Source organism: Centrocercus urophasianus, unplaced genomic scaffold (assembly GCF_019232065.1).
Source record: "Centrocercus urophasianus isolate 14NV4802_14NV808 unplaced genomic scaffold, USGS_Curo_1.0 seq_11, whole genome shotgun sequence".
Classification (NCBI taxonomy): domain Eukaryota; kingdom Metazoa; phylum Chordata; class Aves; order Galliformes; family Phasianidae; genus Centrocercus; species Centrocercus urophasianus.
The window spans coordinates 63,223,886-63,250,290 of NW_024884253.1; the positions used below are offsets into that span (position 1 = coordinate 63,223,886).

The following is a 26,405-nucleotide window of genomic DNA, read 5'->3' on the forward strand; positions in this document are numbered from 1 at the left end:
AAAAAAAAAAAAAAAGAAAAAAAAAAAAAGAAAAAGAAAGCACAACATGATCAGCTCAGACAGAAAGAGGTGCTACAGTTTCAATGTTTCTTAAATCCAGATTCTTTTCTTTCAGCAAAGCAACGTGTCTGGTCAATGCAAAGAACATCTACTGAAGAAATCACCCAAAAGTCATTGTCCAGTTCCCAGCTGTCCTTCAAAAACTCAAGAAGTACTTCCAGATAAAGCATATCGCACTGATTATTCCATTACCACTTTCCAATTCTCTCTGATGTTTGTTTGCATAAAAAATAATCCATTACGTACCTGTAAAACCTGTTCTTCTGAAGATGACATAAATAGATTAACTCATTTTGGTTTTGGCTTACAACAGCCAGGAGCACTGTCTAAAGGACTCAATAACAGCAGCAAGTCTCACCTAGATACAACCAGTATCTTTCCCCTGTAGGTTTACAGAGAATTCAAAAGATATCCCAGATCATAAGTATCTGTGTACTTTTGCTTTGTTTTTCGTTAAATGAAGAGTTAAGGGTATGCTGCAGAGTGACATTTAAAAAATCCACCCTTCACAAATAGTAAATAGGTTAAATAAAAGTTTCCTGAATACAGAAGTTATAACATTTTTATCATTTAAGGTACTTTGATTTTGGAATAATGTGATAAGCAATGTCTTAAAACATGCAGTAAAAAGTTATCCTTATTTTACAGGAATAAGCAAAGTGTAATCTAAAACTTGCCCAATCTGTTTGAAAAGCCAGGATCTTTACTCAAACCACTGGTAAATTAACTGATAAAGCAGAAATCTTCAAATATTTCTGTCGTGCTGAGAATAAAGAACTCTGAAATCTAACACTCCTTTAGATACAAACTGGGAAATTACGTACCATGTATCTGAGACTCCAGTTGCTAGCTACTATAAAATATATTGATGCTCATTAGTCAAGCACAGAACACTTGTAGGCTTGCTATAAGAACTGATACCAATAAATATCATTCTCATAAAATGGGTACAGCAAAGAAAGAAAAATCACCAACAAACTTGATTTTGTTGTATTGGACCTAAGAGCTGCTGTTCTCCACTCCAATCCAGTAAATTAGTTCTACAAAATCTCACTTCTTCAACTTTATTCTGCTGCTTTTTGGTAGAGACATAAAATGCTTATGGAAACATACAAACAACTACATTAAAAAAAAAAGAGCAATTTTGTAAACACGCTTAGCTACTTCTTCCACAGATAAGAGATGTGTCTATCTTGCTTTAAACCATTTCCTTCAAATATTTTAACTTCAAGTAAACTTTGGGTACTGTAACAATTGCTGACTTCTTTCCAATCACCTTCTGGTAATACAAGCCAATAAGCTCACTGGATTTTATTTTTCTCTGACCATCAGTGGCTATATTCAGTAAAGGACTTGCATTGTTTAACTAAACTTTAAGATGACTAGAACTTCAAAACATTTATGTTTCATGAAGCGTCTCAAACAGTCAAAAAGGTGAATGCATTGAACTGGCCTACAGAAGTCTCTAAACAACAGTAGTCTGTTTCTGAATCCAATTTCATTTTGTACAGCCTATAAGGAGAACTAGAATAAAGTGAATCTATTTATTAGAGATCCTTGCTCTACAATCTTCTCCTGATCGATCATGGCTACAAACATTCCTCAAAAGACAAAACAAATAAATTACAGTGAAGACTATTTTCTGGGCCAACATCAAAGAAAATCTGATATAGCCTCTTTGCTTTTGCTTTTTTTTTTTTTTTTTTTTTTTTTTTTTTTTAACTACAAAGGGCTCCAACATCCCATTCTCCTCCATTCAATTATCTCTTTCTGCAGAAATCGTGTACAATCCTGAACTGAAGGCATTCTCAAGCCAGATTAAATTCCTTGAGCTTCAACCCTGAACAGAAATGAGTATGATTGAAAATGTCAAAACAGACCACAACAGAGAACGTTTGTCTATCACTACTTACACAGAGACTTGTTTCCAAGAAAGTATCAGATGATCTAGAATACTCAAAACAGTCCTGATTAGTATGGATACCTTGATAAATTCCTAATATTTCCCAACTAATAGCTCTGTAATCACTGCATTATTAATAACCATTACAGCACAGTTCAGTTCTAATTCAAGATTAACTCGAGATACTGCAGTTCTGCCACAGTTAGGAATTTATAGATCATCTATAATGCTGCAGAGAAGATTCCACCCTAGAACAAAAAGCAGTGTAGAATTCGTGCTACAAATCAGCCTTCCTCCTTCAACCAAAGGACAGGAGAACACTTCAGCTGCCCCGCTGCAAGGTTTAGGAATTAAACCCAATTACTCCAAGTGGATTTGAAAAGTATATGATTGAACGTGGCATTCTAAGTTCATTTAACGCAGAAAGAAACAAGCTTATATACAAAAGGTACTAAGTAAGTATGAAGAAAAAAAAAAAAAAAAAAAAAAAAAACAAAAGATCCTGTGATGCCCCTAATGTTAACTAAAGACACAGCAGAAGAAATCAGTAGACCAGTCTTGCACTAAGGAAAAAAAAAAAACAAACCAAACCTGAAAACCAAAGTCTGTTATAATACACCACTACTACCCTTAAATTCATAGCTCAATGTTTTTTGCCACTAACCATTAACCTGGAAACGAAGAGAGCAAAAAAATCCTTTTACTCCAAAGCTACACTTTACCCATAAAATTCAACAACAAAATTAAATTTCCCAAGAAGACAAGTTATACTGAACTATAAAGCTCAATCATAAAATAAAAGTGCAAATAATTGAGCATATTATATGCTAAGTAACCAGAATTATAAACAGATGTGTGAGTGTAAGGATGTGAATACTGTTTACATACTATATAAAATAAGGAATGCAAGAAAACAAAATCAGACATCTTAATTAAATGTAATCTGCTGAAACACAGAAGGCCTCCCAGCAGAGCACTTCCTCCGTAACAACTTGGATTTCGTAAGAATATTTCCAAATTTAAGATGTAAGCAGCTACAAACCTTATGGAAAAAAAAAATAATCTCAGTCATCCAGAATATGCTAAGTGTTGCAATGTTGTATTTCTAAACAAAAAAAAACAAGATAGCCTCCTCTCATTTTTTTTTTTTTTTTTTAAAGAAAAAAGGTGTTACTTTCTACTAATGCCTGCACCATAGAAGATTTTGCATTATCAAAGATGTTATTTGAAATCTAGTAAGAGTCTATCTACTCTGTAATCAATGACATGTAGAAAACGCAAAAGCAAAGCACCAGTAAATCAATCAATCTTGACACCCTTGTATTTCTAAGGCCATGTTACATTCAGAATGTCTATAGGACAATTTTTTTCCAAAACCACATGGAAATGAGGGCACCTAGACATTAGGTTCCGTATTGTTCCTTCTCTGTTCCTGCTCAACATAAATAGCTCCTTCCCAGGCTTCAGTGAGGTCAATGGACTAACAAACACTTCTGTTCAAATGCCAGGGAAAGGGAATAGGGGCAGTACAGGGGCTCAACAAGGAGGCAGGAAGGGAGGAGTGAATCAAAGTAGAAAATAGGAAATGTTAGTCCTCAAAGCTCTGGAAAAAAAAAAAAAAAAAAAAAAAAGTTCTTACAGACTCTTTCTGCAAGAATTCCCATTTTTAAGTTCAGGAATAATAACACCTGTCTATAAATTTTATGCAAATTTCTAGATCACAGAATCACAGAATTGTAGGGGTTGGAAGGGACCTCCAGAGATCATCGAGTCCAACCCCCCTGCCAAAGCAGGTTCCCTACACCAGGTTGCACAAGTAGGTGTCCAGGCAGGTCTTGAGTATCTCCAGAGAAGGAGACTCCACAGCCTCCCTGGGCAGCCTGGTCCAGATAAAATTACAGTACCCTGAACCTTCTTTTTACTTCATTGAAAAGAAAAAAAAAAAAAAAAAAAAAAAAAAACAAACTTACAAAACGGTGAAGAATCTTTAGAAGAATCCTAAATTTGGGGGAGTTTCCAGAAGGGGCATAAAAGCAATTGTAAAATACACCTTTTCTGCTACATACAAAATAATTTCCAACAATAAAATGAACGTTCTTTACTGTGCTTATGATGAATAAGCTCTATATCCATCACTTATTTCTAACGTTCAATTAAGTCAAGTAAGTAACGGTGTAGGTTAAAAAGCTGAAGTCTGAAAGTCCCGTTTTCACAACACTTTGCTTTGGGTAAAGGTGATTTCAACACAAGCCACATTCAGATTTCTGCATCTGGGACTTCAAACGATTTAACCAAACTTCCAAATTTCAGGAACAACCATGTGAAAGCTTTGGTCTTCAAGAAAAAAGAATGGCTCTGATAACTACTTATCCATCTCACGCCTAAGTTCAGTATTGTTTGTGACCAGGTATAAATTCAGTAATGTTTGTGAGAAGATAGACAACAATAGCAGAAGTTTAGCATGAGCAGTTAAAGAATTCCTCCCCTTTAGTTTCCAAAAACAACAGACAATACAAGATTTTAATTCTTAAATTTATTTTTAGCAGGATGTGTATACTAAGGGATGGTGACATCATTAGAAGATAGGTCCAGGGCCACCACCTGCAACAGAAGCTAGACAGATGTTAAAGAAAAATGACTTAAGAGTTAAAAACAATACTACTTACCCACAGTAGAGTTAAGAAATTCACCTACTAAGCAGTATGGTTAACTTTTGATGCAGACATGACAGCCCATGTATTTATTTGTTGTCAAAATTTCCTGTACTCATGCAAAGCTTGGTTACTCCAAATTACTTACCTGTAAATTTGCTTCAGAATGTTAACAAAAAAACCTGCAAATTTAGGTTTAAAAAGCCCTAGTCCAAAATTTGAAGACAGTGAAGGTCCTCTGGAAATGCTAATCTACTTTTAAACCAGGCCAACAGCAGGTGACTTTTCTAGAAATCAAAAATAATATAACCACTTATTTGTAAACACAACTGGGTGTTGGACACAGCAGTTGGGTAGGATCTCAAAAATACTTACAGATAGGTAATACTAATTCATCAAGAATTAATTGCTTCCTATGTTACTACCCAGAAAGCATGTTATGCTCAAAAGAATATCAATAGTCAGAAGATTAACAAAAGAACTGTCCTTGTCTACAACAGACGACTTTCATCAGAAATTCAGCTTGGAAGTCAAAGTCTACAAACATACAGTTCAGGAAATATGTTCTCAAACAACTCCCTTTTTCCAGTGCTATTTCACATCTCAAGCCAAAAAATAAGGCTCAGTATGAGATACAGTGCTTCCTAAGACTGCAAAAATACAGTCCTTGCTTGATAAAATGAACACATCTAGCTGCAGGCAATTGGTATTTACAGCAGAAAATATCAACTCCTTAAAGAGAATACAAAAAGAGAAATTCAGTCCACTGACTAAGGACATTATCATGAAATGCAAAATCAACATGTCTTCAAAGCTTCAGAATGTTAATCAGCCTGCAGTTCACAAACTAAAAGGCACTACTGGTAGTGAGTATAAAAGAAGTCACTTCACTTACCTCAACACAAGTTTAGAAGTTCAATTTCTAAGATTTGCTGTGTTTTTCCTATCTCTCAGCTTTTTTATTAGCACCTTAAGATAACACTACCTTTTTCAGGTGTTTTTTTTGGTTTTTTTTTGTTTGTTTGTTTGTTTGGTTTTTTTTTAGTCGCTTGTATTTATACCACAATGATCAGTCTAAAAACATTTTTAGAGTATACCTCAGCATCCTAGAACTTCATTTGTTTAAAAAAAAAAAAAAAAAAAAAAGACATTGTAGACTACTATCTTCTCTTTTGAAAGGAAAGGCCACTGAAACCAGTCCAAAACCAAAAGTGTGCTGTATTGGAATAAGATTCTTTAGCTATTTAAATAATTTTGCCAAGCAACTCAGTTTAAAGACCATGGCAGCACAGGTACTAGTAATGAACTATGACTACTTTTCTTAAAGCTACTTTTCTTATGTGAACTCACTGACCTAGCAATTTTGGGAAGTTAAACCATTTTGTATTTGTTGAAAACTGCCAACAAGAGTGAAACATGTTCAAAGTTGCACTCCATTTGCAATTCTTAATTATCTGGCTTCCACAGAAGTATCAACTTGTCTGAAGGACTAAAGTCACTACCTTTCAAGCAATTCAGTAAATCAGTAGCATATACCTAAATAGGTGTAATTGCACGTAACAATCTACAAAAAGATGATGATTGTTCCCAAAGTACTACAGTGGGACCGTGTCCTTCAAACACATTGTATACACACATGGAAGATAGAGCAGGTGACAAAAAGCTTAAGGTTTCCTGTTCTTTCAGGTTCCATTGACCAGCTGGACCATTTGCTACTGTAGTTAAAACTATCATGCATACCATCTATCTTACATGAAGTTGGTTGATATTCTTCCCTCAGGTAAGGACAAATACAGTGAAGCTGACAGGAAAAACCTTCATCAATTGCTTTTCTGTGAGGCACAAGAGCAAAGGTCAGGAAACAGTACTCTAGGAAAGACAACTTCAGACGCATCACCAACAGTGTTTTCCTGAACCAAGACACTACAAAACTTGAGTTCAAGTTATAATGTTACAAAACAGTAAAGAAACCACAGTGTGAAGAAATCTTTCATGATAGGCCTGTTATACATGAGATCTGAAAAGCAATTAATTTGTGTACCACATAAGGACTACATGCATATGCAACAATTACAGGACATTACAACTGTACAGCTACTTCCCCTTGCAAAATGATGCAGTTTCAATTTTACTGCTGTAACATCCAAGTTAGGGCTTGAACCTACATCTCAAATTTCAGATAATGGATTTGGGGAAGGAACAGACATGAAATTATGACCTATTTATGAAAGGTGTAGAATGCACCAGCAGTCTTGGCAGTTATTACATAGTAGGTAAGGAAAACTGGTGACTGGTAACAGCACTGGAATAACTTTGGATCATCCATTCACATTGATCTGTTCAATCTTTACCCTTCTTTTATTACTTATTTGTCCTATTCTACTGCCCCCTGCAGCTGAAATGCTGACAGCCAGCTGTAATTGATGCTGCAAAACCTAGAAGTGTTTTTTACTAATGTATCTTTGAGTCAGGTTAAAAAGTTACACTGAATCCAGTAATTAAATTCTTATTCTGTAAGCAATGTCACAAACACACAATTATCAGAAAGATCAATCCTCTTCACAAAAAGGAAAATAAGCCTATAATACATAGCTAAAACTTACAACAATGAGAACAAGAAAAATCGTATTCTGTGAAGAATTAAGTTCATACTGCTAAGGATAAGACTTTCTACCTGCACAAATAAAACTAAGCCTTTACTTATCACGCAGACTGAACACGCTAAAAAACAAAGACAAACACTGAAATGATCACAACTGTAATATTACCTACTGTTCTGCTGATTTAATAAAGTTAGAATGTGAGTGCCAAAGAAATCTTGTTAAGAACGTGCTGGAAACAAAGATCTAGCTGGTATTTACCTTTGAAGAGAAAAGTTGTTTAGGCAAGCTAAAAACATTTGCAAGATCAAGCTTTGTCAAAAGAATGGACTAAAACAAAACAATACGCACTTCCAGCTTATGTTCCTTCTCTGCAAGAAATTCTTTTTGACATCGTAGAAAGTCTGACAACATTCGAGTTAGCTGTTTCCTATCATCTATTTCAGCTGCCAACCTGCCATTGTAATCCGCCAGCAACATACATGCATCGTCTACCATTTTGGAAAGTTGCTCTCCAGATTCCTTGTCTAAAAGTAAGCAGAGAGAAACAGGTAAAGCATGACTTCATTCTACGTCATTGAGTTTGCATAAGAGCATTTCAGTTACTGGACTCTCAACCCTCACCTGTTATCCTGTCTAACAGGGACACATCTTGGACCTCTATAGGCAAAGAAGCTATCCTCTGATGAACTGCTGCATCCCCAGAAGCAGCATTTTCTAGTTCTTGCAATGCTCTAATGAGATCCATGGTCTGAAAAAGCATGCAAGATTGAAGACTAGTTTAAATAAAGAAATCCTACTATAAAATAGTACTTCACAACAAGGTTATGGAATCAATTTAACAGTGTTTTTAAAAGCATTTATATCAGCATCATATCAATACTCTTTCCCTTTCAGACAAAAAAAAAAAAAAAAAAAAAAAAAAAAAAAAAAAATCAAACAAATGTTGCAGCATTCCTTAGTTTTATAGGTCACTTTTCTAAAACAGATTTTTCATTGAAGTTCTTGGCATAGGTCTACTTGTATTTTATTTTTGACAGTAATTATTACTTTACAGTACCTTTTATTTTATACACATTTTAAAAACTATTTTCTTATAGTTCTTATATTTTCTTTCACCTCACTACTCCAGACTAGATCAGCAAACTTCTTTTGGAAGTAAGCTGTTAAATAGAAACACACTAAATCACGATTATTTCAGGAGTCATTCCTTGCTATAACAAAAACCTTTTGAAATGAGACAGTAGCAAAAAAAAAAAAAAAAAAAAAACAAAAAAACAAAAAAAAAAACAAACAAACAAACAAAAAAAACAAATTCTAAAAGTCAGAGCAAAAAAGAAAGTCAGGCAAAATAGAAAAGAACCTACTCAAGCATCATGACTGCAACACTGAAAGATATTTTATTGTTAAATGCTACAAATCTTATTCCAATTACACGTGTTATTTATTACCACGCCAGAAATCAAAAGAGAACCTAAAACATTATCAAAGCTAATGCTAAAATTCTAAAATGGGCAGAGTATGGTATACAGTTCACACATTTTTTTTTGTTTTTGTGTCAATCCTACTGAAGTAACAGCACGTTCAATATCTTAGCTCCAACTTGCAACCTGAAGTACTTCAAGAAAGAAGTTTCATGAGGCCTGAAGTTAAACACAGTCCACAACCTTTGGTGGATTACACTTCACAAAGGGATAGCAAGTAACAGGCTAATTTTTACATTACTTTTCAGAAGCTTCAATGTTAGAAGGTGTTACAGAGCCAATGGTTCCTTTATACTCCTAAGAAAAAAAATCAGTGTAAATGTTAAGCTACCTTTTCCACAGAAGAACGAAGACTTCCAGCAAGAGGTATCGTCAGGAAACAAACTGATGTAGCCAGCAAGATTCATCTTGCCTCAAGGTTGCATGGACAGGTAAAAAGCACAGCAGTTTCTCCTCACAAAGCTAAAAGCTAATACGGGTCATAAAATACAACTAACCATAGACTGGGGAAATCTTGTATGCTACTGGGACGTAGTTCAGCCACTTGCACTAAAGAAAGGGGTGCGGTCATCCCTGTCCATAGAAGTAACTTATTAAAAGGAAAAGCAGAGGCCATCCAAAAATAAGAGCACCTGGAAAATTATCTACAAAACTATATGCAAAAACAGAATTTTATAAATGTTGTTTTACCTGTGGAGGGTCAGTAGGAGAACTTCGAGGTGAACAGTTATTTTCATCAATTTTTATTTGTTCATACGTACGCTTCTTCACCTTTCTGTCTCCATCTAAATGAAAACAAACTGAAATTTGATTTCTCTGACTCGTCAAACAAGGTGCTGTATTTTCATAAGTAAACAAAATACTTACACAAAGCTTGCCTAAGTTGTTCTAATACATCATTTTCATAAACAGACCTTTCTTCCCAGATAGAGAGCACTCGGCCAAGGTGCTTTTTACAACTTTCATCAGACTCACTGTAACAAGAAAAAAAGAAAAATGAACACAAGGTGAAAATACATCACAGTTGCACTACAGTATGATTATCTTTCACAGAAGGATCTTGGCATACCTTAAAGTATGAAAAGTTCAATAACATCAGAAAATATCAAAGCCCCAGTTTACAAAAAAGACCAGTTCAAGGTGTTGCAGCAAGGGCACCAACAGCAACAAAAACTGAGTGTCCAATCCCATTTCTATTTTAGTTTGCTCAATCCATTGTACGTCTGCATTCCCATTACGCAAAAGCTGTAGTTTTTTTTTTTATTAACTGCTCTAGAGCACTATATGAAAATAATGCTGTACCTAAGTTCTACCATTGTTCTAATACAATAGCCAGTTAAATAAAAATAGAATAAAATAATAAAATAATAAAAATAGATTTAAAAATATAGAATAGCCAGCTAAAAAAAATAAATAAATAAAATCACAAACACCAGTAATGAGACGTACCAGATTGATGTAGCATATAAATGCAGACAGAAAATCTTAAAATAAGGCACTTCTAAGTTTTCTGAGGGAAAAATGATTAAACACAGATGAGTTTACTACATAACTTTATCTAACAGCATTAAGACTACTCAAGATCAGAAGAACATTAGAAGTATTAACGAGACTTCCGAGTACAGCATTAGCAGACAAGGACTACCTGGGTTAAATGGATGAACGGAAAACTAATCTGCTAAAATACAATGAAGGGCACTACACATAACAGCATACTCTACCTTGAAACATGTTTAAAAGCCTCCACTATTACTGGAGCAAAGTCTTTTGTAAACTCCGGTCCTTTCCTTTTGCTGTTCTGTATGACATCATTGGCCAAGTACAGGAATGTCAGCTTCCTATTTGGTTTTGCTAATAAAAAAAAAGAGAACAATAAATAAAACAATTAGAAATACATAATTAGAAACACCAGTTTATCCAGAACATCTGTTCTTCCTTTGCTATATAACTGCAAAAGCCAAATTAAATGGTCTTTTTCTTACTCTCATTATCACAATATTTCATTTCAATTTTGTATTTATAAATGCACAGAGATCTTGGTCATACACTAATTTTTTTTTTTTTTTCTTCTGCACAACTGTTAGCTCACATTCTTCCTCTTCCTTTGTGATACAAGTTCCCTCTAGCTCTATTTCCAGAAGCAAGTATATAAAAAAAGTGTTCTTCAGGCTTTCATGTGTTTTCCTGAGCCTGATGTACATGGATTATTTGGAAGCCTTCATTGATTTCTTCCAAGAACTTCAGTTCACCTTGGAGACAACATGAGTTTCTTACTCCCACTGAAGCCCTCTAACAAGGAGCTGTACAGGTCCACTACCATTCACATGAACACCACGTTTCTGGTTTGAACTTCACTCAGTCTTATATGACAATTCCTCATTTTCATGTTTGAGCAAACTGAATAGTCAATTTTTAATCAAGTTCTCCATGCTACTTTGATACTCCACTCACTGCCTGATCACTAAAACATTTATGTGCATGCAGCTGTAACCTCATGAAAACATTTTCAAAAATTGCTCACTGACTGCTGTAGCTCTCTTTCCAAGCACTTCAAGCATTTCACCCCTATCTCATCAATCTGCAACAGAATGAAAGCTTCCACCTCATGTATTTTCCATTTTTACTCAGTTATTTTAATTTACCATCACACCTGATCTAGTTTTCATGAGTTTTCGGATTTCTTCAGAGCTGCAAGTCTTATTCCAATTCTTCTAATCTTGTGTTAATAACAGAAAACTCTTCAATATCTGTAACTACCATACAAACTCAGTATGCATGCTCTCTCTTTAAAAGGTAGTTTCTCTTGGAGAAGGAAAAGATTTAATAGTTTCCACCCTTTCAAGCACAGTTGTAAAAAAAAAAAAATCTAGAAATTTTTATATTTATTATTTTGAACTCCCATTCAGTTCCCAGAATGATTTTATTTTGCTAGTTTTCATTCCAATCTCTCAAACAAACCAGAGAACCACACATTTTACACACATACACAAAATCAATGCCGAGATAATTCTACTCTAAGTGGAATTCTGCACTACAGCAAGACTCCTATGAGGGATTTCTGCACAGAATATTGATCATTTTCTATAAACTTGGTGTACGTGTCTGTCCAAGAAAATAGAAATTTGGACACCTTGAAAAAAAGAAAAAAAAAAAAACTGTATTGAAAGTAAAAAAGCACCTATCTGGAAATACAGTAACACATCTTCTACCTATGCTGCTGGTAAATCACAGTTCTAACACATACAAAGATTTGAACTACTCAAAAAGGGAGTCTTAGAAAAAAGTCTGTCTTACAGCTGCAACAAAATAAATCACTTCTTAGAGCTGACCCCAGTTCCCCCAGTTTCTCAAAGGAACTAAGAATCAGGACTACAATTCTAATGAAGGAGATAGCTCACCATATACTACAAGCTCTGAACTGCAGGAAGGTTAAGACCTTGTCTGCTCCTTTCATAGAAAAAACAATGTTTCACTCCTCAGTGTTGCAACTTATTTGTGACAGATTTCACCTTCTTGCCTTCAGCAAGTAACCAAATCACCTGAGTCATGAAAGAAAGACTGGAGATGTATGCAGTGCTTTGAAATCAAGTGGCTGCAATTCTCAAAAAGACCATACTTTGTCTGTTTTCTACAATAAGCAGACCAGTGCATAGTGTTTGCAAAGAGATGCTAAAACTCAATTTCACTTTCAAGTTTGTTTCCTCAAGTATTACTTTTTCAGTCTCTCTCTGCTGCTTAATTGTAACAGATATATATTAAGTAAACAAAGATCCTTAAAACACTGTTAAGCCTGCTCTGGCTTTGCATAGAAACCCAGCCTTTATGAATTCCACCTTTACGTTCATAAGAAGTATTGCAAAGTAAAATCTAATTCTTCCTGTTGTAAGAATGCTATGTGCAAAACTGAAGGCTTAAAATATATATACCTACATAGGTATATATACTTTATATATATATATAAATACCTACATACCTATCTCTAGAAGGGTTCCTTTCAACTTCTAAATCTTCAGGAGTTACATACTGGCCTACTATCACTCTGCCTCACACAAATATGCAAATGGGGTTGACAATTCTCAGCTGAGAAAAACAAGGTGTTCTATTGCTACCATGACAGTAAATTAACTACTGAAGCCTAAAATACAAAATTAAATCCCAGACTAGACCTATTCTAAAAAATTCTGTTTAAAGCATCTCTCTTCAGCAACAGTGAAGATAACTTTACACCCTGGGATTTGATATACCAAGATGGATCACAGAGCAGTTTGCATATTTAAACAAAAAGAAGTGTCCTCGGTGCCAGGCAAAGTTAGTAGAAAAAAGCACTGTTAAAAGGAAACGAAAGAAAGCTGTGTATGATCTTAGGCTAAAGGAGGATTGCATGGTATATAATGCTAGACTATACAGTGCTAAAAGTAACTAGCCCATAGAGTCCTTGATACACTAACAGTACAGTCTGCAAACATTAAATTATTATGAATGCAGGTTGGACTGATTCCAATTTTCAGAAACTCTGTGCAGTGTTCACATAACTCTTCTACTTACCTCAGATTTAACACCTTCCCCCTTCCACAGTCACCAAAGCAGCTCACAGAAGCACCAGATTCTGATATCTTTTAACAGGCCCATAGTGCTGGCTGGTATAAGGGTAGATTTCTCTTAAAGCATTCTTAATGACACTTATGAGAGTCAACACCTGGCAGCCTGCTTCAAAAATATACCTTACACTTAATTGCACTGAATACTCTGCAGATACTCATGATATTTCACCTGCAACTAAGATAATAAGGCAGCAACCCTGGAGAGACTTTGCATCTTCATTACCAAGTTTTAACTTTGGGTGATCTATGCCTCTTAGGAACACATACTTCTTAATCTTGCTTAGGGTCTCCTGGCTCTCTTCCAGTCCAATAAAGATCCCCTGGCATTGCATGCTTGAGCCCACAGTACTTGGAGAACTGTGATGCCCAAGAGCCATCACTTCAGTGCAAGAAACCAGTACCCTGGGAAGGAATTTACCCAGTAAGGCAGTATGATGGTCACATTCACTTAGGTTAACTCTGGTCATCAATAATTACACTTATCTGTCTTCTCCAGGTTTACCTTCCAGCACTGGAAACTGAGCTCCCATGAAGATTACTAGAAACAGACCCATTTGTTTCATGCTGTTTTACCCCTACTTCCCTAGAACTGAAAGATACTTCAGACACTCACAGCATGGCTGAGGTTGGCAGGGCCCTCTGGGTCCACCTGCTCCAATCTCGGCTCTAGCAGGGCTATCCAGAGCACGGTGATCAGGCCCATGTCCAGGACACTTCTGAAAATCTTCAAGGAGGAGAATCTACAGCCTCTCTGGGAAACCTGTGCCAGTGCTATGGCACCCACACAGCACAGAAGTGCCTCATGCTCAGAGAGAACCTCATGTGTTTCAATTTCTACCTGTGGTCTCTTTTCCTGGTGCGGGGCACCACTTAAAAGAGCCTGGCTCCATCTTCCATGCACCAGCCCCTTTAGGCCTTGTAGACACCGATGAAATTCCCTGAACAGTCCCAACTTCCTCACTCTCTACACCCAGGGAAGGCATTCACTCCCCTGATCACCTTGATGGCACTCTGCTGGACTCCTTCCAGTACATCCATGAGAATTTGCCGCCCCAGACATATCAGAAAAAAATATCCAAGTAAGATCCAAAAAAAAAAAAAAAAAAAAAAAAAAAGCATGTAGGCAGCACAGATTTTCACTTAAAATGCATTACAAGTTAATGGACCACTGACCCATCTGAAAATGTTAATGGTTTTGCTATGTCAACTGACCTCAACTGAAAATAATATTTAACAAGAGGTTTTGAGAAAAAGAGCAACAGTAAGCTAAAAGCCCACATCAATTAACAGCTCTAACCACTTTTTTTTTTTTTTTTTTTACTGAAGTCCTCTAATACAGTTTTAGATAAGAATTTCATTTGATTTCTTTTGAATTATGTTAGTCCACAGATATGCAGCAGAGTGTAACAATGTCAGCACTTCTCCCCAAATCCCCAGGTCATTTCCTGTGTCATAACATACTTTGTATCTTTTCACGAGAGTATGAATGACATCTTCCTACATACCTGACAATCATTCAAGCTTTTGGTACCAGCTTCTCTTTTCAAATTAAACAGCACTGAAACTTGAGTGCAACCTCACTGTGAACTAACCTGAGTATTCAAGCAAGCTGACTAAGGCAGCACTTTCTGGAGCTATGATTGAATGCACAGCTGTAAAAAGTAATTCAAGAGGCCATCATCAGAAAAGAAAATTTAAAGATAAGGTAACCCACAGAAGTGCTGTTATAAGACCAGTACATAAACTGAAAATTCATTAACCTTCTATCATGAAAAAGTTAAAGCAAGTGTGCAATACTGCAAACTCATATAATTCTCCTGTTGAACATGATCAAGGTTTAAGAATCATTGTCCTTCCTTTTCTAAGTGGATATTACCTACACAATGCATGTCCAAGGTTTGATGGTTCAGGTATCTAGTTTTGGATTTGGAGGCTAATAGTGAAAGGAAACAGCCTGCAGCTGGGAAAGAGGCCACCAGCATTCAATTACAACAGGGACACAAGAGAGACATTCACAAACCAAATAAACCATTCCAACACAGTCATTCTGCAGAAATGTCCCTGTAGCACTTTGTGTATCTTGAATTGCCTGAATATAAGAATCAAGTCAATTCCTTCACTGCCTGGCTGGGACGATGTCAAAATGGATGTAAATCAACAGTTTTAGGATAGGGAAATTCATATATATATATTATCACTGAAATTACATATTCAGAACAGAATTATGAAAGCCAGGCAGGTTCAGTGAAGATATCAGGATACAAGTGGTGCAGTTGTAAATATATGCTTGTACACATTACATTCTTAAATGCTAGTAGAAGATATTCAGCCAGACAAGTTGCATTATACAACGAAATATGAGAAAGCTTCCTACACTACCAATCTACTGCACGTGAACACTTTATTTTTTACAAAGCACATAAGTAGCAAATACCATTTTCTAACTTAGCAACATGCATTCACCTTGAATATCTGCTTCTAGCCAATCTCTAATCCTTTTTGTAAAGAAGAGAAGCTTTGTTTGGATTCCCACAAGTATCCCACCTTAAATATCTTATTATCCTTCTCAAAAACACCTACTAACTAGTAAAATCAGTCAGCCATAATGCTTTGTTTTTTGTTTTTTTTTTTAAACAGAAATAAAAAAAGAAATCTGTTTATTTTCTTAGGGGTGCTACATTAACTGATGACAACAATGCCACCATTAAGTAAAACACCTTCACAGCCATCAGAAGATTCCCTTATTTAGAAGAAAAACTACATTACCTACTACAGAAAATAGCAGCCTTAAAATCAGGAACCTGTTTACTGAAGTTTACTTCACATCTGCAAGGCAACACATTTTCATCACTTTCACTTGTGCTCCTGCTCCAAAGCAGTATCACAGCAATACAGATATAGCACAACCTTCAAACATACTTTCAGTGTTGCTCGGCCTTCTCAATCTGCACACCATGATCTTCTACGTTACAATTTTCTGGAGCATTGTGCAACTGCTACAACAGATACAAGATTCAGAAAAATACACTGCATCAATGCCAACAGCTAGAACGAGCAAGGGTCCGAACACAAGCATACGTCCCAGCAGCAGCTGCAGACAAATACAAATATAAAAATTAGAAATAAGCAAAAATATTTGCTTCTTACACCACTGAATGACTTCATCGCACACACAGAAAAGAGCTTGAGCATAACTAACTTGACTATCATTTTACCTGCTGTTCAAATGATAAAAATATAACCCTACGTACCAGCATAAGCTGCAGCTGTCTCAAAGAAGATATACAATGGTTCTTAGAACCTGGATAAGCTTTGCAGTGAAGACAAAGATCAGGTTGTGAAAGAGGTGACAGCCAAAACAAGAAATCAGTTGTTAATGTGGAGTTTCAGCATCCATTTCTGAGGCTGACTGATCTAAGAGATGCCATGTCAGGCTCTCGCTCTCAGGAAACAGGTATCTGGATGTGAAATTAAGGACAATATGCAACAAATCTATTAAGAAATCATTAGGATGTAAATATCGAGTGTGACATAACTGAACTTAGAAAAGCTAAAAGAAAATGAGTTTACAGTAAAGAAGGTATTAAATGTAACTAACTGGAGCATGAAATAAGAAGCACCATGGTTGTTTCCTCCAAAGTCAAACCTTTAGCAATTTCCACAAGCACGAGAGCGAGCGTACTGAACAAGTACTTACCACTCCCTAGAAACCTGATACTGAATTATGGAATTGAAGTTCCAATTAAAAAAATAATAATAATAACCATACAACCAAACATCCACAGGTGCCAAGAATCCTGAAATCTGGAAAGAACAGACAGATACAAGAAAACATATCTGATCTGCAAATACAAAAAAAAAAGTTTTTGTCTCCCATTCAGAAGAGCCTCTTTAAAATGCTCCTAGGGGTTTTTTCAGCAGGCAATCAGTAGCTGCAGGCTTAAAAAACAGTAGTATATGTGCATTGCCACTACGTAGTTAAGCAACACCCTGTAAGACAATCCCTTTAAGAGCACATAACATCTACAGGTTTAATGGGTCCATTATTTGCATTTCAGTTTTGGTTGATGCGTTCACATTATGATTAATATAATTATAATTAACTAGTCCTACATAACTAAAAGCAAGCTTAAGACTCAACTAAATTCAACTGTCAAGATAGTGGCCTTTCAGTATCTAAAGGGAGGGCCACGGGAAAGAAGAGGACAGACTCTTCAGCAGGGTCTATGGAGAACAAGGAGAAATGGCTTCAAGCCATTTTTAAGAGGGTAGATTTAAGTTGGACACAAGGAAAAAAAGTCTTTTATAGAGAGGGTGGTGAGGTATAGGGGACAAAGAATAATCTGCAATAGAAATCCAAACTGCGTAACAGATTTTGACATCAGTAAAACATGTCAGAAACTCAGTACTGGAAAAGTATCCTCATCATCAATATGTCTACTACATAAATCAACAATGAAATTCAAAACAATTCAGACTCATGATCCAGTCTAGCAGAGTAATCCAGTGCTAACAGCCAAAAGCCTGAAGTTGTGATACGATCCTCAGTATCACTTGCGTGGCCACCAGCTTTCCAGGGAATTTACCTATTTAGAAGTAAATTAGTGTTTTTGTTACATCTTGAGCACGGGAAAGCCCCACGGTGCATGAAACCTTCAACAAAAATTAAACAAAGTTTAACCACTAGCAGAGAAGAAAAACTGTTGTCTGAAGACCCCTGCTTTCTGTCAAAATAGGAAAAATCTTTGTTGTAACAGTTGTAATTAAAGTCAAACACATTTGGTGTATACTTATTATTTTATTTGTCAATGAACTAAAGGATCTATCTTCCATTAACCACAAAAATAAGACAGTTAATACACTGCATAGCTGGAAAGAAAAAAGAAACACTACATACACTAAAATACGCACATCCAACTCACCAGGTTTTATGTTTTTGTTGCCTTCTTTTTGTTATCTTTTAATAATAAATACAAAAAATAAAAGTTGTTACTTGTATCACACAGAATCACAGAAACACCAAGGTTGGAAAAGATTTACAAGATCAGTCCAACCATATACATTATATACATTAACTATATCATATATTTCATATGCAGCCTAATTCCTCTTCACTCAATATGGTCCAGGGAAGCAAGAAGGTGGGCACTCCTGTACTAAAATGCGTTGTACCCAGAATCATACCTGAGTAGTTTCAAGCAGATGAAGAATCAGGAGTACTTAGTATCTCAGGCTGGGCAGCAGCTCTGCCACAGCTTCATTCTAAGCGACAAAGTTACTTTCATTAGCATACATTAGAAGTCAGCCATTAAACAGCAATGCCCCACCCCCTACATTAAGGCCTTGGAAACTAGGGAAGAGGAGGCTGAGGAGAGACTTTATTGCTCTCTTCAAATATCTGACAGGTGCTTAGAGTGAGAGCGGGGTTGGTCTCTTCTCACTGGTGACAGGATGAGGGGAAATAGCCTCAAATTGTGCCAGGGTAAGTTTAGGTTGGATATTAGAAAACACTTCTTTACAGAAAAGGATTGTTAGCACTGGAATAGGCTCTTCCAGAGAGGTGGTTGAGTCACCATCCCTGGATGCGTTTAAAAACCATTTGGATGTGGTGCACAGGGACATGATTTAGCAGAGGATTGTCCAGCATCTGTGTTGCCTAAGTTAGATGCACATTAGAAATGCCATCTCTTCACCTCCACTGCAACATGATGTAAAGGCAACAACTATTTTGAAAGTAAAAAAATTAGCACCAAATTTTAGGAATGAAAGAATGATGAACCTAGTAGTTGTTTTAATGAGTATCTTAATGAAGTTCAAGCAATCTCATCTGAAACAAGGACTTCTAAACAAAATGAAAGCATCTGGAAAAAATAACCAATGCACTGTATTCTGTTCAATACAGTCAACTGTGCAATGTTGTAGTATAATCTTTCTCCAGCCTGAAAGGAGACAGACTTGAAGGAAGATCTGAAGAAGGGAGCAGTAATTTAAAAAAGGTGATACAACTGAAGGAAATAAAATCCAAAAAAGGCAAGGTCTGACTTTCACATCCAGGACAAAACAGTGACAACAGTAACAGACAACATCAATTATCTGGGTTCACATTCCCCAAATAGAGCCCAACTTACTCTGATAGGACAGAAAGCACACTTCTATGACTTGAAGAATGAGCAAGTCAGGAGCATTAAACTTACTCATGGCATCACTACCAGCACTCAACTTTGTGATGCTTTAGCCAAGCTAGCTTCACATGAGTGTGAAACATATGAAAGAAACACTTTACATACAGCTTAATGGCACAGAAGATGACCAGGACCTTGAAAGGAGCTTTTTTCTGCAGAGCAAGGTTATGACATGCTTTTCACACACCCTTGAAGGCTGGCTTCCAAAGAAATCATCAGAAAAAATGTGTTTGAAGCAGCAAAAGCTGAATGACACTTCAGCAAATGGAAGATAAAGATAACTATACATAGGTCATTTCAAAAGTAATGCCTCCTATTTATTTCCATGGGAACTACAACAGATAAATAGAGCATGGTAACAGTAACTGACAGAGAAAACTTTCACCTACAAAACACTATTTTTCAACACAGCCATCACCATTAGCTACGCACTTTTGCCAGCAAAGTGCCACACTTGTAAAAATCTGCACCAGTGGAGACGACCCAGTGTTTCACAGCTGCTATGATGGTGTCATTGCTAGGAAAATTCTCCATTCTCCATATGCAACCCACGTTTCATTAGCCCAAATAGATGAAAGTTGGAAGGCGCCAAATCCAGATGATATTGTGGGTGCGACAGGACAGCCCAGCCAAGACTGGCAGCATGCTCCACAATCTTCAAACTGGTTGCAACAAAAAGGTTGTCTTCTCCTCTGGCCAGGCTCTAGAAGTTGGTGCCTTCCCCCTTAAACAGCATCACAATGTAGCAGTCAGAGTTGATAGTCTGTCCAGGTTCCATGAAATTCAAAAGCATCACACCTTTCCCATCCCAAAAAATGGTACAAATCACTTCACCTGCTAAGAGCTGCATCTTGAACTTCTTCTTTGATGCGGGATTCACATGTCACCATCAATTGCCATTTTGACTCCAGCTCATGGAGGTGACATCATGTCACCTCACCAGTAATGATGCAATCTAGGAAACTGAGCATTCACGGGACCCACTAGGCACAAACTTCACAATATTCCAACATTGCCACCTCTAACACATTGAAGCTGATATTCAGCTTTGTTCACAGTTCCCTGGTTGTAATCTGTTGATTTGCATGGATGAGCTGACCAAGATGCTCTTCATTTTGTGGTGTGACAGCTGCGTGTGGCTTGTCTTTCACATCACTGATGCCACTGCTGAAACGTACCACCCTCTGCCTCACTGCGCTCACATCTACTAGTCGGTCTCCATCAATGTTCAGCAAGTGCCAATGAATGTTAGTAGGTGCAATTCTGTCCACATGGAGGAATACAAGGATGCATCTTTGCTTCAGGTGCAGTTCACCTGAATTTCAGACACCATTTTCTCAGACTGCCCCTCTGCTGCCATCTGTCATATAGCAATTAAGTTTAACAGAATATTGGTGGGAAGGTTCAACATCTACTGCCATACTACCAACATCCACCTCTGACGTTGTGGGCCAACATAATGCAGTTGGAGGCACTGCTTTTGGAACAGCCCTCATAGCAGCTACGCATCTCTGAAGCTCCTGACCTACATCTTCAAAACAGACTTACAAGTAGAAGCCAGATACTGAAAGCTAAGAAAAGAGCTCACGGGAATACTTTGCTTTAAGAAGATCATTATCTTTGTCTCTTAATGACATCTTTAAGCATTTAGCCATGTTTTGAGCATTTTGTTTCTTCAATCACACAAATAGCGTAACAGGAAAATCATACTAATGCTGAAGTTGAGAGCGGAGCATTTTATGAGCTAGTACTGTGCACACGATCAAGACAAACAATGAAACCTCTAGCTGAATGCCAATTAGTTTAAGGCACATTTTTGATATCTTTTAGAGCACCAAACATTGAAACTGTTTGTCTAGACCCCCTGGGAAATGTAAGATTCATTCATTTGTTTTCAGAACATGAAGAAAACACTTCCGAAGTGAAACACTGAAAATGGCTTTTTTTTCTTCCCCTCTGATATGAAATATACCAACAAATATGCATTTCTTTTCAGGAATTCATTTGTAACAGACTCAAATAATTCAATTTATGGATTAAGATACCCAGTAACACAACAGAAAAAAAAAAAAAGCAGGATTAAAAACTCAAAAAAGCAACATTTCATCAGAAAAGCCTATCCTAAATAAGAATACAGTAGCCATTTGAAAACCTACAGAAATGATAATAACCTATTTCCATACTATATTCCAAAGTTAAGTATTGCTGCATACTCAAAATATTATTTTAAGGGTAGTTCAGTTACTCTGTTATGAAGTTATGTGCTCTAAATGAGAAGTAATGATGAACCAGCCACTCTTTGTATCCTAATACATATCATTTCTGCAGGTCAATCAGCCCTCTTAGATGCTCAAAACTAAGGTAGTGGTTTCTTTTCCATAAGTTCTATTATGACTTTGCTTTATTTTTCCTCTTTACTTGAAAACCTACTCACCTACTTTTCCCTTTAAAGATCTATATAACAACAGAATCCAAGGTGAGCTACTGGAAGACATCTTCTAAAGCCAGGTACACTTCTTGCAAGTGACTTACTTATATTTAAAGCAACTGAGATCAAGTTATTTTCTAGGAGGGTCAATGGCCTCCCATGCAATTTTTTCATTTCAACCCCAGAAAGAACAGAAAGCTCTCTGCTGTTAAAAGGAAAACCATTAAAATAACTAAGGCTGCACACTGGACACCAAATATTTAATACAGTTAAAGAAATAAACACGTCTATTAGGTTAGCATCAGTACTATCCGCCTGGCAATAAAGTATCCTTTAGGACACATTAAACTGCTACATCCATCTTCATCTGCCCGACATGAATAGTTGCTGGTGTAAGGGGACGAAGAGACAGTAGTTACCAGCGTTATTAATGATGAAAGAGTACCCAAGACTTGGCATCTTGGAAGAACCTTAACTACCAGTATTCAAACCCCTCGCACACCACCTTTTTCCCTTTTCTCACTGCCTTCCATTGCTCTGTAAGAGGAGGAAGCCAACCATCGGCCTCCTAAGAAACAACTCGCCGAGGGAGGGAGGAGGAAAGGGAGGGGAAGAAAAAAGAGAGGAGTAGCACCTCCCAGCACGCTGACACCCCGAGGCTCACACCCGCCCCTGCAGCTCCGCTCTCCCCAGACACCGGGCCCGCCCTTTCTCTCCCCGTGCCTCCATCCCGGGCTCGAGGGCCGACGCAGCCCGACCCCCTCCCCGGGCAGCGGCGCCCCGAGGCCGCCCGCTCCTTCCACAGCCGCCTCCCCGGGGGAGGCCCCACCCCGCAGCGGAGCCTCACCTTTCCGCAGCTCCCGCTCCCACACGCTGACGATGAGCGCCGAGTGCTTGCGATGATGGATGAGCCACAGGCTCAGGGTCTGCACGCTCTGCTGCGAGTTGCTCAGCTCCGACAGCTTCCGCTCCAGCGCCGCCTCCGAGAACGCCGACATTCCGAGCCCCGCTCAGCCCTGCCACCCCCACCAGCGCGGCTGCGGCGATGCCCGGCCCCGCTCAGTCCCCGCCTCTCCGCCCCAGCGGGGGAGGAGCCGGCCGAGCCCCGTCCCTTCCCGCCTCGCCGGCCGCCACTTCCGCGCGGTCCGACGGCCCGGCGCTGCAAAATGGCGGCGGATGAACCTCCGGAGAGCCTCCCGGCTCCGCCCCCCTTCTGCTTCTTCCCTCACTTCCGGCAGAGGTCCGAGAGGTGGCTGTTGGGGGTGGGAGCTGAGAGGCTCCCGCCCCTCTCGGAGCGTGGTGGCTGACCAGTGCGGGACCGCCGCTGCCCGCAGGCGTTCGGTTTCTCCAGCGAGGCTGGGTTCCTTGCGTGGCTAAGTAGTCTCTTTTAGGGAGATGCTCTGACAAGGCCTGAGGGCTCTGACATGTGGAAATCAAAGGAGTAAAAAAAAAAAAAAAAAAAAAAAAAAAAAAAGTTGGGAAGGTCTTCTTTTGGTTCTGGGAAATAAAAAACTGACCCGAATAAGGCCCGAGGCAAACTGGACATACCAGCTTCTTAAACCTCACAGGTTGAGAAGCTCGTTGTGATGCAGGGCACGTAGTATTTCGTGTTTGCAATACAGCCTTCACAAATCAGTCTGGCCTCACGCTTTAAAATTTTGTGGCTTCTTTCTTGTGTGCGTTGTTGTATTTTGTTTGTATAAGTCTCTGGCATTAACTATCTTCTGATGGGATTCCAATGTCCAAATGCAGCTGACAACTGGTCACTAGTGCTGTTCCACTGGGGGTCGGTATTGGGGCCAGTCCTGTCGAATATCTTTATTGACGGCATGGACAAGGAGTTTGAATGCACACTTAGTGTGTGGGTTGACACCAGGATGGGATTTGCCTGAGTGTAGGAAGGCCCAGCAAGGATTTGGACAGGCTGGATCAACGGGCTGAGTCCAAATGTATGAACTTTAACAAGTACGGAGTCCTGCACTTCAGCCACAATGACCCCATGCATTGCAACAGGCTTGGGGCAGAGCAGTTGGAAAGCTATATGGGGAAAAAAGATCTGGGGTGTTAGTCAACAGCCAGCTGTTTCCGGGTTCCAATGGAATCATTGTTTCCACATGGCCAAGAAGACCAATAGCATTCTAGCTTGTATCAGAAACAGTGGTGCCAGCAGGAGCACGGAAGTGATCATCCGTCTGTACTCTGGACTGGTGAGGCTGCACCGTCAGTACTGTGCTCAATTTTGGACCTCTCACTACAAGAAAGACATTGAGGCCCTGGAGCACGTCCAGATAAAGGCAATGAAGCTGTGAAAGGTCTGGAGCATAAGTCTTATAGGGAGCTGCTGAGGAAACTGGGATTGTTGAGTCTGAAGAAGAGGAGACTCAGGGAAGACCTTAGCACTCTCTACAATAACCCGATAGGAGGTTGTGATGGGGGGGGGGGGGCCAGACTCTTCTCCCTGGTAACAGTGATGGAATGAGAGGTAATGGCCTTAAGTTGCACCAGGAGAGATTCAGGTTGGATATTAGGAAAAGTTTCTTCTAAGAGCAGTAATGCACTTAAGCTCATACATGTTTAACATGCATGTAACTTACTATTGGGACACCACTCTTTAAACAGAGTGTTCCTTTCACACATCCAGTTTGTCATCACTAAACAGCAGAAAGCTAGTTTAAAAAAAAAAAAAAATCCTATATTTTACAATTTAACAAGATTTTCTCTCTATCTCATGTCTGACATTCAGACGATGGCCCAGACGATTGCTTTCAGGTAATTTTCCTAATATTGGTTCCTGGTGAAATATTCCATTTCAAACAACAACAACAAAAAAATAATAATTGTGAATGGTGAATGGGGGGCATTAGGAGGTTTTCACATTAATTCTGTCCACAAAAAAAAGCCAGATGTATCTGTGGCATGGATGACTGAGGAACTAGGAGGAATTTTACAGAAATGCACTTGAGAAAGAAAGTTAAGTGATGAGAGATCTCCAATTAGCCTCATATTCTCTCAGCTTACTTCATCTTGATCACCAATAACAGAAGAAATTCTAATACACTGCTATTTTTGCAATGTACAGCAGAGGACACTCTGGTCAAGTAGAACTGGCCAGTGAAGTAAAATTAATACAGAGCTAACAGAGGTGCATGCATTAGAAAAATGAAATATGAATGGTAATTTAGTACCTACCATTCAAATATGGCTTTTGAGAGGCATGTATTCTGACATTAATGGAAGAACTTTTGGATGACTATGGAACAAGAAGCATTTTTCTCACCTATAAGACTGGTTTAAAAAGTACTTGGCAACAAACTGTAAAATTTAGAAGTTAAAGCAGGAAAGATAAGAAAAAACAAACAGGAATGAATCCCCGGAGATAGGTATTTATTCTGTGAATGAATATATTTAAACGCCAAGGGAGTGATTTATAATCTGTTCATGATATAACTTGTACTGTACAGCAAAGCTGAGATTTTAGTTTCCTCATAAATCTTTATAGCACATATTAAATTTGTAATCATAAATGCTTGCATCAGTAATCTAATTTTGAAAGCCATGCTTACCCAGTCAGTGCATGGAAATTTGCCATGAGATTTACACAAAGTAAAGCGAATCTCAGACAGGCAGTATTCACAGGTTGGTTTGCTGTGGAGTTTTGAAAATCTCAGCTTTAATTCGGAAACAGTGCATGAATTATTCACCTGCCTTTGGAAAGTTCACCTGCGTCCATAGGGGCAGACTTGCAAATAGATGTTTTCTCTCACCTATTCCTGTTCAAACTATGAAAACACCTTTTCTCTGTTCCTAAGAATAAAATTATGCTCTGCTTCCGTTTTGTCTGATCACCATGTATTGGTGGTAGTCAGCTGTGTTCTCCTGCTCCTTGCGGGGTGAATCCAATGCAAGTTTAAGATGATGGCTGTGGAGAAATTACTTAGTTGATATTTTTGTAGAACAAGGGACCTGAAATTTCCAGATACTTGAAAGCTGTAATTACCTTTCAGACTGAAGCTACCTAGAGGCTCTACAGCATCCTCACAATATGTGCTATTTAAACTATTTATAAATAAAACTTATCCACACTAAGATACAGATATTTTATTATAAATATTTATTTATTAACTACAGTTGTTATAATTGTTTTATTTCTAAATGAAGTAAATTATGTTTTTCATTTTTCCTCATCCAAGGACATCTAAGTTTTGAGTTCTGTTACCTTGAAAGAATCACAGGGAGTGTTCAAGCACTAGGAAAGCTGATAGTGCTTTATGGAGGAAAAAAAAAAAAAAAAAAAAAAAAAAAAAAAAAAAATCAAAAAAGTACCAGTCCACATCACTGCATCTTGGTTTTTCTTTGTTTATTTTTCCAATACCTGAGCATTTTGGTCATCCAATCAATTCAGAGAGAAGAGTTTGCTTTGCCAAGATGCTGGGACACATCATATCTTGACTGTGCTAAAGTACTCTCCCAAAAGCAATCATTCCCAGGCACAAGTC

The 26,405-nt window shown here is 37.9% G+C and overlaps 1 protein-coding gene across 1 annotated transcript in view; it reads right to left on the bottom strand.

The window, feature by feature from the left end:
- Positions 1–22,936, bottom strand: part of RPRD1A (regulation of nuclear pre-mRNA domain containing 1A) — a 44,456-nt gene extending 21,520 nt beyond the window's left edge. Inside the window, exons 1-6 of the mRNA XM_042839836.1 lie at positions 22,757–22,936; positions 10,420–10,549; positions 9,566–9,672; positions 9,389–9,483; positions 7,839–7,965; positions 7,566–7,741 (exon numbers count right to left, since the gene is read on the bottom strand). Coding sequence (XP_042695770.1) covers positions 7,566–7,741; positions 7,839–7,965; positions 9,389–9,483; positions 9,566–9,672; positions 10,420–10,549; positions 22,757–22,907 — 786 coding nt within the window. The 5' untranslated portion in view covers positions 22,908–22,936. The remainder of the gene's footprint in view (positions 1–7,565; positions 7,742–7,838; positions 7,966–9,388; positions 9,484–9,565; positions 9,673–10,419; positions 10,550–22,756) is intronic.
- Between the last annotated feature and the right edge of the window lie 3,469 nt (positions 22,937–26,405).